At 35.4% G+C, this 15562-nt stretch overlaps 1 protein-coding gene across 4 annotated transcripts in view; it reads right to left on the reverse strand.

Annotated features, from left to right (window-relative positions):
- CNTN5 (contactin 5) overlaps nucleotides 1-15562 on the reverse strand; it is a 682193-nt gene that overhangs the window by 161952 nt on the left and 504679 nt on the right. For all 4 annotated transcript variants that reach the window (XM_066989851.1, XM_066989852.1, XM_066989850.1 and 1 more), the window contains one exon: nucleotides 1845-1947. In XM_066989851.1, coding sequence (XP_066845952.1) covers nucleotides 1845-1947 — 103 coding nt within the window. The remainder of the gene's footprint in view (nucleotides 1-1844; nucleotides 1948-15562) is intronic.

The raw sequence follows: 15562 nt of genomic DNA on the forward strand, positions 1-15562 counted from the left end.
CCTACACAAGTTCTCCCCTTGTATTTGCTTTCTCAACTACTGCTAACATTTATATAGAGCATGAATTTTCAAAAAAAACCCACTGTCACTGCCCGATGGCCCCCTGCATGTAGGCTACAGTCTCCTACATTTTGTTTGGACTGATTGAGCTATAGCCTGTCTCTCCTTCAGTGTCAGTGGGTCTAAATAGATATAATTTTTTATGTTTTTTTTTTTTTTTAAAGAATTCTCTGTAATTGTTTATGAATACTCTCTGCTGACCTGGTCATTGAGATTACCTGGATGTTGGTCACATAATTTTGGTTTGTCAGGAGAAACACGCAAGAAGGGAAGCAAGTTAAAGACAAATCTCATCCAGATAGTAAATAGGAACTGTTAAGGGAAAAACATGAACCAAAAAGGAAAAAAAAATAAAAAAAGAAAGAAAAGGAAAAAAAAAAAAGAAAGAACAATGACTATAAATACATATATATATATATATTTTTCTTCTCCACTCTCAAGTCGTGAAGATAGGCTTTGACAGGTTGGTCTGCAAAATCAGACTTTCTGAGCAAGGTGGTGTGGTGATCCCCAGGAAAATGGTGTATTGCTTTAAAATTCCTTTCTTCTGAAGCTTTGTTCCTACTTAGGTAAATAAGAAAGAAGACTTGAAGGATACAGTACCCATGCCATGGGGTAGTATCCCATGCCCTAGAATAACCGAGTTGTGAAATTTCACTACTAATTTTACAAAACCAAAACTTCCCACTGTTTCTTAATCCAAGCCAGCCTGTGAGGAACCTGTATGTGCCCTAATAAGCTAAGAACTAGAAAACCAAGCAGGATAAATGATACTGAGCAGTATGACTAGGGGGAAAAATGAACAAAAGGAACACCATTATAAAAAGAAATAGAAAGGAATTCAATACAGTGAGATATCTTTCAACATACACACATCACAGAATTGTATGATATATATACTTTTAAAAATGTACTTTTTGTATTTGTTTATATATCTGTAATGAAATGTCAGTGATGGAACACCTTTTTTAAGCTACATACATATAAAGAGGCAAAAACGAACTCTCTGAATCAACAGAATTACTATTTATTTCTGACTGTACACTACCCTTGCCACACTTACTCTTTGCAATGATAATAATACTAACTTCCACAAAAAAATCAAGATGTTATCAGTTCCATTTTATATTCTGTGATCTGAATAGTATACAGGGATCATTTCACTCCTTAGTTAATTTGTATGAAACAGCAAAGAAGTATTTCTAAAACCTTTCTGTCCCTAAACTCATTCATCAATAAACATATAAAAAAACACTTGACATGAATATGAAACACCTGTTCTCTAGTAGTGCTATTAGGTCAGGTGGAAATTAGAGAAATGCCAGTTCCACAGAGTGTGCTAGAATATATTTAGACCTTTGTGCTCTTATCTTCATAATATATCTTCAAAAATAATGCAGTTGGGAAAAAAAAAAAAAAAGCTACTCATCCTATTTATTCTCCAAATATGATATTTTGGCAGACAAAAATGGAATTTACTGATTAAAAATTATCACAGATAATAAATAGGTGAATGTGATAAAATTTTCAATGTAAAAACCTTTTTTTTTTTTTGTTTGTGAGAACACTACTTTTCATTTTGACAGTCTTTTAACTTAACTGAATTGCTGTTCACAGAAATGGTTGGGCAGGGAATTCTTAAGTGGCTACTTAGTCAATTGGTTACTTTGAGTGTACAGTAAGGGCTGTCTGTGAAAATGAAATCCAGCAAAATAATGAAGCCACAAATTAGGCATGTCACATCTTAAACAATGATGTCTAATTATAAAAGAATCTGGACTTACTTGCCAAGCGCAAAACACTCCATCTTAACGGTAGTTCCCTTTGCTGCTGTAACTGTGTAAGGAAAATGGACTTCAATTTTTGGTTCATATTCCCCCATCACACCTGGAAAATAAGGAATGTTTAAAATATGAAATATCACCACTTTTCCATATATGAGATTTTCACAGAACAAACCCTGTGGATTGCTTTTTAAACCTGCCTAGCAGTAAAGCTAGTAATTGATGGAGATAGCCTCAGTTCATCTGATTTGCTCTACTCAGATCCAGTACATATTTTAAAATGCTCTTCAGGGCTACCAGCAGCACTACAGCAAGTTTAAGAAAAAAAATATTTCTCAAGCACAGGTTCATATTTACGTTTTGAAAGATTTAAGAAGGATGAGAATTTTCCTAGACCAAAGATTTATTTATCAGTGCTGTGACAATTATAACAAAGAATATACATATAATATGTTCTGTTCAACTGAGGACCTTCCAAGATCAGCAAGAAAAACTCAGCAAAGTAAAAGCATTTGTGTGCGCAGACGCAAATACAGATATGTAGAAACACATAAGGTTCAATTATTTAGTCATTTAATTTTCAACAGTCCTTTTAATATGGAAAATGATTAATTTAATCAACACAACATGTTTGGTACACAATGAGAAAAACATTCAGGGATGTGGAAAATATAAACATTGCCATCAACAGAGTTATGAAGAATTTGCTGTGGAGTGATTGACAGTTTGGAGAACTGCAAGAGTTTAGAAAATTAGAAATGAGCGGGGGAAGGAGACAGGTTATGTAAGGTGAGATGAGAAGGTTTTTATTTGATGTGTCTTAGAGAGAAGAAATATGGTGTGAATGGAAGGAAAAGAATATATGATGCCAACAACTCTGTTCTGTCAGACAGGATGGGCTGCTGGGATAAGCAATACTCAGCAGCTACATTAAAGAAAGTGTGTATTATTCAGATTTTTGGATGAGGAAAAATGGGTAGAATCTGAGCTGTGGATACACTGGCAGCAAGACAAATCTAGTCTAAATCTATAAAAATCAGTCAAGATTCTCCAAATAATTCAAGAGCCAGCGACTAAGACTTAAAGAGAAAAAGAAAGGAGAAGAGATATCTTTTGCAAGAGAAAATAAAGAAGCATATGCAGGAACATGGAAGTAAGGGAATATAAGATTTACAGCTGAGAGAACACCAGCATGCAGAGACAGAAAGAAAATCAACCTACAAACTATGAGAATAAAAAAACCTATATATAAAATGCTGAACGGTAAACAGCTTTGTCTTCTTTTCGTAGAAAAATTTAAATGTTTATTTGGGGTGAGAATGCATATACATCTAAACATACATGTCTTTAGGGGCTAAAGCTTAGTTAGAAAATCTAAATATGTCAAATCAAAATAATGTTATTCAGTGAATAATGTGTCTGTAAGTAACAGTAGATTTCTTTAAAAAAAATCATAACTATGCAAGTATTACATATACTAACAATTGTAATAATTGCAACCTATTTTTCCTCAAAATCATGGCCAAATCAGTGTTTTCACATTGTTTCATGAACTCCTTGAGAAATACTGACTGAAATACAGACCCTTGAATGAAAAGGCACGTTCTGAAACAGTTCTGTCATTTGAGCTTAAAAGGTTTTGCTTTTTTCTTTTGTAGAAAAAAATAAAAAAAATAGTTTTTGTGTTCTGGGTATTCAAATAGAGTCAGGACATCACCCGAATTTAGTCAATTAACATTTTCCCTAGCCTAAACTGAAATCATTCCTAGCCTAATCTGTCATAAAAGAATGTCCCCACTGGCTCATACTATGTTGATAAATTTCATAATTTAATTATGCTCCTTGTGACTTCTTTTACTGTTTCCTGACTTTGTGTTATGCTGTTTCAAATTACCTGCCACTTTGAGATGGGAGGTGAAAACAACATGCCAATATGGAAACTGTGGATCTTTATATCACAGATTTTTCTTGTTTTGTTTGTTGTATTAAAACAAGTCCAGAGGAGGGCCACGAAGATGATTAGGGAGCTGGAGCACCTCTCCCATAAAGACAAGCTGAGGGAATTGGGGTTGTTCAGCCTGGAGAAGAGAAGGCTTCAGGGAGACCTTACAGTGGACTCCCAGTATCTAAAAGGGGATTACAAGAAAGCAGGAGAGGGACTCTGTCAGGGATTGTAGAGATCGGACAAAGACGTATGGTTTTAAACTAAAAGAGGGTAGATTTAAATTAGATAAAGAAAGAAATTCTTTACTGTGGGGGTGATAAGGCCCTGTCACAGATTGCCCAGAGAAGCTGTGGATGCCCCATCCCTTAGAAGCATTCAAGGCCAGGTTGAATGGGGCTTTGGGCAACCTGGTGTAGTGGGAGGTGTCCCTGCCTATGGCAGGGGGCTTAGAATTAGGTGACTTTCAAGGTCTTTTCCAACCCAAACCATTAGCTGATTCTCCTATTCACTGATTCATATTGTCCCTGACTCTTCAGAAATGTTGTACAGAAACTGAGGTTGTATACTAATCTCCCTCTTTAAAAGCCATGTTCATGGTATATGGATGTACGGTAAGATTACTGCATGGTTATGTGATACACAGGATCATACCTACTGGTATTATTTAACATCTTTGTTGGTGACATGAACAGTTGTATTGTGTGCACCCTCAGCACATTTGTCAATGACACCAAGCTGAGCAGCATGGTCACATGCTGGAGGGAAGAGGTGCCATCCAGAGGAACCCGGATAGGCTTGAGTGGTGGGCTCATGACAACTTCATGAGGTTCAACAAGGCCGAGTGCAAAGTCCTGCACCTGGGTCAGTGGAATCGCAAGCACAAACACAGCCTGGGTGATGAGTGGATTGACAGAAGACCTGAGGAGAAGGACATGGGGGAGGAGAAGGACTGTCGGTGGATGAGAAGCTCAACAAGAGCTGGCATGTACAATTGCAACACAAAAAGCCAACCGTATCCTGGGCTGCTTCAAAAGAAGCACAGCTAGCATGTCAAGGAGCATCTCCATTCTTATGAGATTCCACATTGAGTACTGCATTGAGTTCCAGGGCCCTCAATATCAGAAACACACTGATCTGTTTGAGTGGGTCCAGAGGGGGCCACAAACATGATCAGAGGGCTGGAGCACCTCTGCTATGAAGAAAAGCTGAGAAACTTGGGTTCATTTAGCCTAAAAAAAAGAAGGCTCTGGGGAAACAGCAGCTTTCCATTACTTAAAGGGAGCCTACAGGAAAGGTGTGGAGAGACTCTTTGTCAGGGAGTGTAGTCATTGGTCAAGAGGAAACAGTTTTAAACTAAAAGAGGGTAGGTTTAGATTGGGTATAAGGAAGGAATTCTTCACTCAGAGGGTGGTGAGGCAGTGGAACAGGTTGCCTAGGGAAGCAGTGGATGCTCCATCCCTGGAATTGTTCAAGGCCAGATTGGCTGGGGCTTTGAGCAACCTGTTCTAGCAGGAGGTGTTCCTGTCTATGGCAGGGGGGTTGGAAGTACATGATCTTTAAACTCTCTTCCAACTCAAACCGTTCTATGATTCTATGATTCTACTAATTGCACTTTTAATGTATTTTCTGTCAAAACATTTCCTATAAAATTTAGGCTTCCTTACTCCTTGGATACTTCTGAAGTCCTATTTAAAAAAAATGCATTTTATTTCATAGAATCATAGAGTTTCTACCTGTCCATCCTCTAAATTTGATGCCAAGCAAAGGAAAATGGTGCATCCTGGTTCCTTTAAAACTACTGTATGTGTTTAGTCATGGTGATTTATTATTATTTGTCTATATTTCATGTAAAATTTCCTCTGTTGAAATTTCAGTTATGGGAACCTCCAGTTCTCTTGTAAACACTGCTGAAAATAATTCATTTAGCTCAAATAATATAGCATTATACTCTTTTTAAGGAGTATCCTCAGTTCCCTTTAAGCCTCTGCCACTCTGCCAGCTGTTAACTGTACAGACTCACTCAGATGTTTTGTGCTTTGATGATTTTTTTTTTAAACTGCTTTAGTGTAAGACTGTTCCTAAAAATAATTTTGTTAAATTGTCATATGCTATTAAATATTTACCTTTTTTTTTTCCTGAAAAATGCATCTTAAAATAGAATTAAATTATTCATGCCCTTAAAATAATACAGTACTTATGAACACAGTATTATGTTTCAGTTCTTATGTTTTTAACTTAACTCCCTTTAGTAGGTACAATCTATACAACTATTGAATGCTCTTTGCAAGTCATGTCATCATTTCATATTCCTAATGAAATGATCTGCTAATATTTTGTACTACATGCTGTTCTTCTGGGTTATTGTTACATTAGCAAGCAACGTGCCTGCAGCAACTGGCAAAAGAACGCAGAAAAATTACAAAGTGATTGCTTGGTGTCCCCATGTTATCAATGCTCCTTGCGAAAATTAGGAAACAAAAGTCTATTATTGCAAAGGGATATTTTTCATCCTTACAGCTTATGATCTTTGAGACCAAGGAGGCCATTACATTTGCACAGACTTTAAGTGAATAATCAAGGCCTTACCTTCCCATGTTACATTATAATTGCTTTGCTATGACTGGTGTACCTCCAGGCTCTTTAACTTTCCCGGTTTCTGTTTTGGTCACTATCAGTCAGTAACAGTAAAATAATCCTCATGTGCTTTTTCTCAAGATTTTTTTTCATTTGCATCAGGTGTTAAAAGGAACCTGAACTTTCAAGAAATATTGAGGGCTTGAGCTACGTGCATTAGAATCAATCTCTCAGACGTATGCATGACTCTCTTTCAATATTTGGTTAAGGCCATAAAAAATTCCCTCAGACATTTTTTATTTCCATTTATCAAGCATGAAATACAGCAATAAATAAAATTGATCAACAGAATAAAAACATAATATACGATTTTCAAAGTCCTAACAAATCACAGAGATCACATGGTCTGAGCACAAGAGAGGAACAAGGAGCTCTTCTCATGCTCCCATGTCTGCCTTCACATGAAAACACCTCCTTTGTGAAGATCTTCCACCTCTTGCCTTCCTAGAAGTGTCCTCAGTGATTCAGTCTTCCTTAGACTGGATAGTTTACAAGTACATCTTATCCCTGGCCCTCATTTGGAGACAAGTCATCTTCCCTGGCATTTCCCAGTCTCCAGGTTTCTGCCATGTCAGCGTGCATGGGAATGAGAGCACTCTATATTGCTGTCCAACCAGGGTCTTTCCTGGCCAGATGAGGTTGGACTGAAACACTAATGGTCTTTCTATTATATCTACAATTACTGAGAAGACACCAATTTACACAACTGAACATATCCCTGTACTAAGCACAGCTTGATCTTGCTAAAATGGATGGTATGTTAGTCACACAGGCAGAAATGGAGCTTAATATTTATAGAAGAGATGACTTCCCTATTCCCTCTTTCAGATATGTTTTACAATGATGCAATTATCACAGAGTAATTATTGCATATTCTCCAACTAATATAAGGAAAAATCTAAAAAAAAAAATATAAAAAAAACATAAATCAAGTTTAATTTTAACAAGTTGTTCTGGCTTAGCTGCAAATCTATGAGTTGAGTTTAAGTATCTGCTACCCAAAGCATCCTATGAACCCTTGGATACACTGTTGTCTGCATCAAAAAATAGAGATGACATAATTCATTAAATCACAGTAATGTGATAAACAATGATTGTGAGGTGTTCACATACCACAGGAATAGTTGTAACAGAATTGCAAACATTTACACACATTACTACAGCTAAAACTGTTTACATTATTCCCTGTGGGCCATTTAATGGAAATGGAGAAAGGAATAAAGTAGCAAGATGAGTTTCTCATTGTTAGTCCTTTCTATAGCTAAGCACAACTAAATGAGCTACAGACAGGACATCAGTCATTACCATTTTAAAAAGGACTGCTCTGCCTCTTCATTTTGTCTGCCCGTCCATGACTTAGAAGCTTAAATGAAGAGTGCAGAAAAATTGTGAGTCTATAACTGTATCCACACAAGTACACTTTTTGTCTTCATGGGGAAAAAAAATCAAACTGCTGAGAAATCATCACATCACCTTACCTCAGATGTGTAGAGGCTAATGCTTCTATTCCATTAATCTTCCAGGTACTAACTACACTCTTGAAACTCCCAGAGCATAAGCTTCTATAATGGCCCCTTAAATGCTTTCAGCTAAAATGATTTGGGCTTGTTTCAAACTCCTTAAGTAATAGCTCTTTAACTTACTTCAGAAACTTATTTTGAATGGACCAGGTTACAGGGGACACTTGAATAAATGGCTGATAAACTTTTAAGGTGGTAGCTAGAAAAGAATGTAAGAATATAATGTCATCAGAGTGTTAGGGAGAAAATGAAACCCAAAGAACTCCTATACTCAGGAGAAAGATTAGGCACAGATTTATACTTACCATTATTTACTAGCAAAAGATACAAACTCCACAATTCAGTGATTAAGAGTATTTGCCTGAGAGGTTTGGGTGAGGTTCCTGATCTTAGACAAATGGTGTAGGAATGTTAATCTGCGTCTCTTACAGCTGAAATAGTACTTTAATCACAAAACTATTGCTATTCTTACTTGTTTGGGTGTTCCTGGCAATTTCTGGTAAACTTCCTGAGGAATCCCTAAGAATTTTCTAATAATTTTACAGGTCAGAAGATGTGTTTCTTAACACATTGTAATTCTGATATATTGGGTGAATCTTTATCCAAAACCAAGAAGATTTTGATTAAGAAACTGTTGCAGCAATGCTCAGGTATGATTTCTTGTCCTATCAATAATCTCCTATTAATAATGTGATGCAAACTAGGGTTGTCCATTGTAGTCTTTTGTTGACAAAGGAATATTTAGCAATTTCCCCGAAGATCTGCACTTTGAAATGTCTCCATACATTTAATTGGGAAAGAAAGCTTTGAATACGGTCATTTACAATGACAATAAAATCATAGTATAAACTGAATTAATTCAAATATAATGATGATACCCATCATTACATCCTGACTGCGGTAGAATTTTTCAGCGCATTGTGAAGAATTTATTGACTCACCTACCATTGATCTTATTCTAAATACTGCACCTGCAGTAAACCTCTAAAAATTTACTGTTGGGAATGATTGTTTTATGATAATTATCCACAATATTCTTTCCACTTAGAGATATTTTTGATCTCTTTTGAAAAGTCCTAAAAATTTTCATGTGAAATTCTGTTCTGCAGTGCACTAAACACTAATGTACCTACAATGTTTCCGTACATTACTCCAAGAGAAGGTCCCATCAGATATCACAAGATAGAAAGAAGCCTTTATTAGAATCTGTCCAAATAGCAAAGGAAGTTCAGTAACTCAGCTTCTGGGATTTAATAATTCAGTCTACAATTGGGAGCTAAGATATTTATATATATCTAATTATGGAGGTATATACATAGAAGAAGATCACATTTAATGAAAGAAAAATGTTTAACTAAAGCTTAAACAAAACTTTACTATTCCCACTTTAAAGTCTTTACAGTCCATTTCAATTCTCCAGCAGTTACCCTCTGAACTCTGTCTAGAAAGCCCTTTCTAGAATTAAGATTCCCGATTGTTCAGCCTGGAAAAGAGGAGGCTCGGGGGCGCCTTATCACACTCTACAGGTACCTTAAAGTAGGCTGTAGTGAGGTGTGGGTTGGTCTATTCTCCCACGCGCCTGGTGACAGGATGAGGGGGAATAGGCTAAAGTTGCACCAGGGGAGGTTTAGGTTGGATATTAGGAAAAACTTCTTTACCGAAAGGGTTGTTAGGCATTGGAATAGGCTGCCGAGGGAAGTGGTTGAGTCACCATCCCTGGAGGTCTTTAAAAGATGTTTAGATGTAGAGCTTAGTGATAAGGTTTAGTGAAGGACTTGTTAGTGTTAGGTCAGAGGTTGGACTAGATGATCTTGGAGGTCTCTTCCAACCTAGATAATTCTGTGATTCTCTGATTCTGTGATTCTGTGATCATGAAACACTTTTAAAAATTAGTTATTTTACTCATGTGTCATACATATATCAGAGATTTCTCTCTCTCTTAAAGAGAGAATACAACTAAGAACACTTTATTTTCAATTACAAGTGGATGTGTTATGACTAAAAGAAAGGACACTGGAGCCAGTGGGAAGCAAGGACACTAAGGACACAAAATCAATGAGGTAAACACAGAATAAGCACTGAGGGGAGTAGCGATACTTTTTCCAGTTCCAAACAAAAGGCCAAAGTTTCTAATTTACAGCTTAGGCTGGGGAGATTTCTATTTATGTGTGTTTGAAAAATCAAGCACTAACAATGACCAAGATGGTTGTCTTTTCTTTCTTCTCCTCTGTTTAGGAAAGTCTTTATTAAGTCAAAACTTAGACTTCAACCCATCAAATTTCTTATGTATATGTAATATAGCATCTAAGCTCTCCTGCTAAACCCAGCACAGTTGGAGCTGGATGAAATCAAACTTCGTCCTCTGGACATTCAGAGATGAGGGAGGGCATCTTGTATACAACATTCCCCTACAAAGATTTGTGCATATGTAGATGTATGAAAACTTGAAAACCTGAACATTTCCATTGACCATGTGTAAGAATAATATTTCTTAGCAGCCACACACACCAAGAAATAACAGGACTCCATTCCACTAGGCAATATGTTTTCCTGCATGAGTCCTAAGAATGGAAGTCAACAGGAAGCCAAAAGTATCACTGCTATTTTTCTGTTCCATTTCATTTTTATCAGGGAGGAGACTGTGCTGAACTTGGCATAAGAAATCAGTTGTAGATTTCTTTTATTTTTTCTTTCCCCCAGACATCACTGGCCAATATTTATTTTTCCTTCTATCCAATTGCCTGCTATTCACAGAGTCACAGAATCAGAGTCACAGAATTATCTAGGTTGGAAGAGACCTCCAAGGTCACCTAGTCCAACCTCTGACCTAACACTAACAAGTCCTCCGCTAAATCATATCAGTAAACTCTAAATCTAAACATCTTTTAAAGACCTCCAGACTCAACCACTTCCCATTCATCCAGGTCAGTCTCACAAAAGCTATTCAGAAAAATTTGCAACTATTAAGATTATTTTTGTTATCAATTTGCACAAATTTTAATTTAGTCACCTTTAATTAAAACATTGCCCACACACTTCTGAATGAAATCTTAATAACTACAGTTCCATGTAACATCAGTCCTAATCCTGAGTTGAATTGAGAGGAACATTTATTTCTCCAGTTCATTTATTTTATGCTTCTGACTGTACTATGCATTTGGATCAGTTAACTCTTTCATTTATGTAATAGTTTCATAAATCATCAGGAGGAGAAGCAAAACAAAGCTACATGACTGCAGAAAGAGTGCAAGATGGTACAAGTCTAGAATCTTAAATTACATTAGCTAATTAAAAACAACAACTTCATTTCCAGCAGACAAAATTTCTATAAAGTAGTGGGAAAACTTAGCAATTAGAACTCCTTGAATGAAGTTACCATAACAGAGCTCAAAGAAAACTAAACACAAAGCAAGCTTTTTCACAATATAAGAGTTTTTGTTCTGCATTGAACACTGGGACCTAATCTTTTCCCCTGTTGCTCTTGAGATGTTCTCCTGGTTTCAGCACATTTATATTGTCAAAAGACCATCCCAGCATATTTTCTCTCTGCTTTTTTTAGACCAAATCTTTTGCAAAGAGCATCTTTAAACTTTTGTGTTTCTTTGATAATGTGATTGAGCCATGGTAGAATCAATATAAAACTCTGAAAAGGGTTATAAAATTTCCTCCCTACTTACAGATTTTCACTTATAGTTTTAGGTGGAAGGACCACTGGGGTTGGCTGTAACAAATGTGAACTCTGAATGGAAAGACATAATTCCCTTATGCTACTATATGTATGTCCTTTTTTTTTTTTTTTTTTTTTTTTTAATGCTATGACTTCCTTCCTATTATTTTTGACAACCTTGCAGCAGGATCTAGGTACAAGAACCAGGATGAAGCAGATAAGAATATATTTCTTCAAAATGCTTGTATCCCATGAAGTATATGTAAATATATTTTTCATTAGAGAAAAACAGAGACTGTGTGAAGTCTTTTATTTTCAGTTACACAATGACTCACCATAAAAATAACTCACTACAATTTTAGGGGAGAAACAACATGTTCACTACAGGAGTAGTGAACAGGTTATTTTACCAACCTTCCCCTGGAAAGGGGGAGTATACAATTCCCATTTTATACTTTGATGTGTCTGTCAGTCCTATCATTGTCTCTGTATCACTGCAGTTCAAATGGGTTTTTACCAGAGAATTTGGATCTGCTTGAAAAAAATCAGAGTGGGATCCTTTCAAGTTCAAGTTCAGTCCTGGAGTGTTATGAGAAGTTCCCAAAATTCCCTGACAGTCTTGCACTGCTTTTAGAGATTTGCTCAATTCAAATATAAGCTATATTCCAAGAATATTCTTAGAATATTCCAAGTTGGAAAAGACTCAGGAGGATCACTGACTTAAAATGGAACCCTCCTAAAACTGAGTCAGTTCTCTTTAATGTTTTTAAAACTGATTTGGATGCAGGACTCAAATGCTTACTAAGTGTGTTTGCAAATGATACTAACAACATATTCAAATAACATATTCTAGAGTTCAACCTGAATAAGCACACTCAGAACCCATTCCATCACAGAAAAGCAGAGAAGAATATCCTTAATGCCTAGATATCCATACTATCTATGACTATGCAAGACTATTAACTACACGAAGAGTCTCTTCAAAATCAATAGAATTAAGACTGACATGATTCAGTTCATGGAACTATAATGACATGGAAAAAAATTGTGAAGGCTAAGCTCTGCATTCAGTTATATCACAATATGTCTGGTCAGGTACACCAACCTCAGCTGAGCACTAAACTAACTTGCTGTAATGGAACACAGTAGAAAGTGTCCTCTGATGTCTGAGACTGTACAGGTTGTCTTTCTTTCTGGAAATTCCACTGTAGCAAAAACACTAGGCAATATACACAGAGATAAAATGAAGAACTACTTAATTGTCTCCTGTACAGTAATAATGTTAAAGTTAACATATTTTCAAGAAAAATTAAAGAAAAAAAGGAATTAAAAAGTGTGAATTTCAAATATGTGCTTTATGCTATCAAACATTATGTTTTATACTACCTAGGTTTCTATTTCTTAAATTTGAGGATGTTTTCTGTTATTTTTATTAATCAAAATACTTTACTGCTCTCAATCAGCACCCATGCCTGCAAGGATCCATTTTAGCACCCTGTTTATTATTTGTTAAGTGTTATTAAATAATTCCTCAAAGTTTCTAATGCATTATAAAAGCAGTTAGTCAAATGATTTTTTTTTTTTCCTGGTAAAAGTTTTTTATCTCCGCAGATAGTTTTAGAGTGTTTTTATAACCCAGCTTGAAGTGAAATTGAATTGTATGAAATGACTGATTGTCAAGGACATCTGAACAAATAAGGTATTCATTTTATTCAGAATCCATTGAAGGATTTCTTGATGTTTTTATTTAATTTGCTTCATATCAAGGAGTTAACTTCCCCTTTGAGACACATCTTGAAAGAAATAAAAGATTAATAAAAGCCAAGGAAGTTCCTACATTCTTGCAGAGTTTGACAGAAAGCCTTAATATTATTCTGTTTCTTCCTCATAGATAAATAGGGACCAGTGTTATCATCGGATTGTTTTTGTCACAGGCTGTCCATTCCCCTGGGTACAGGTACTGTTTATACATCTATTAAAAAACAAGAACAATGACAAATATATCAAGTATTAGATTTTTGAGTTACTGAATACATGTGTCCAGAGAATAGATAATATATAATTTGTTTTATTTATATAGCACCATTTGTAAATGCTGTTTAAAACCACAAGCTCTTCCTTTGGTTTCTGACAAATGAGCTGACTGAGTAGGATTATGCCAGCTGGGATGCCAATCATTAGAAATCAGAAAGCTGTATGATTTTTGCACTTAAGTGAATATTTGAAAAGTTGAAAGTGATTCAACTCATTTTTATATCTAAAAGCTCAAAAATATAAGGCATATTCAAGTTTATAAAACAGTATTCAAAAACAATGGTAATTAAATGTTCAGGTGCATGGATATTTGTTTTAAAAATCATTCTATTTTCTCACTTAAATATGGGCTTGCTTATAGTCCATCCTCAGCTCCCTCCTCTCCACAAACAAGTAATTTTCTATAAGTCTAATAAGCACCTCTTTTCATGGCAGAGGCGTTGGAACTAGATGATCTCTAGGGTCCTTTCCAAATCAAGCCATTCTATGATTCATCAGTTTTATTATCCCATATTTTGGAGTATATTATACATATCCATATACAAAATTCTGATGTCCCCCTTCCCCCTTTAATATTTTTAAGTAATATAACCTAAAACAATCTACATCAAAAGGAAAAAACATAGTATTTCTATTTGTGTATTTTAATTGTGGTCCCACAAAGTTTTTAAAAAGTTAGTATTATTGCTTTCAGTGAAAGAGGTAGAACAAGGCAGAAGTTTTAAGTAATGAGATCTGGTTGCTAAATCATAAATTTCTCCTTAACATTTTTACAAGGTAGGTTTATGAAAACTATGAGGGTAGGTAGAAAATTCCATTCTCTTCACTGAAAATATTCCCCAGTCATGCAGAAAAGCAAACACAATTTACTAAGAAATATTAAAGAACTCCATTGAAACAATCGGGACTTTTCAGAAATCCCAGCAGATAAAAATGAAGTCATGGGAGGCTGGTAGAAATTCATACATGGGAAAGAATGAATTGGGAAATTGTTCAGGAGTAGTTAGTTCATCTATGTGCAAATGCCTCCCCAGTATTCCAGCTCAATTCAGAAGGTTGGATCATCACAGCTGTATGACAGTCAGCCATGAAATAAAAATTTTCTTGAGGCTAATATATACTATCCACTTGACATTTAAGGAGATTTGCACTGTTTTCCTTCACAGATTTTGTTTCATAGCTCAGTGATGTAGACTGCTGCCTTTCTCCTTATTTACTCTCTCCACTCCGTCTATTGTGTGCCCATATACTGGTATTACATTATGTATAATTAATCATAGGATCATAGAATTGTTAAATTTGTTGAATCTGTTGAACTGCTGCACGCAAATGAAACCTAATAAGAACATGTAAAAATGTAATAAATAAACAACAGAGCAAGATATGAATAATAAATATGGCAATAAAATTCTTTTTGTGTCAGAATTTGAACTCATTAAACATATATTTTTTTCTGTTTTCATTTTCAAAGAGCTAATATTGAAAACAACAGGTCTGCTTTGTTCATTTGGTAAAACTAAACATGTCAAATGCAATGATTCGCATAAGTACTACACCAGAACAACAACAAAAATAAATAAATAGAAAATGATACTGTAAAACATTCAGCTTTTTGTTGTAGAGACTGCATGCTCTACAGGCAGATGTTTCAACCTAGTTACAATGAATAAAGATTAATTTAATTCCATTCTAATCTGTGAACACATTTTTTTATTTACTCCGTAAAATTGAATTGTCAGTGTTAAAGTCCAGTCTTTGTAATGCTTCTGCAGGGATATTCTTAGTGCTAGATTAAGTTATACGCAGGACTAAAGACTCAGTGGCTCTCTCTCTCTCTCTCTTCTCTCTCTCTCTCTCTCTGATTTATGTAAATATTAATTCATATTTGCTAAATTGCTGAAATGAATTTCTGAAGAAC

Source organism: Anser cygnoides, chromosome 1, assembly GCF_040182565.1.
Source record: "Anser cygnoides isolate HZ-2024a breed goose chromosome 1, Taihu_goose_T2T_genome, whole genome shotgun sequence".
Classification (NCBI taxonomy): domain Eukaryota; kingdom Metazoa; phylum Chordata; class Aves; order Anseriformes; family Anatidae; genus Anser; species Anser cygnoides.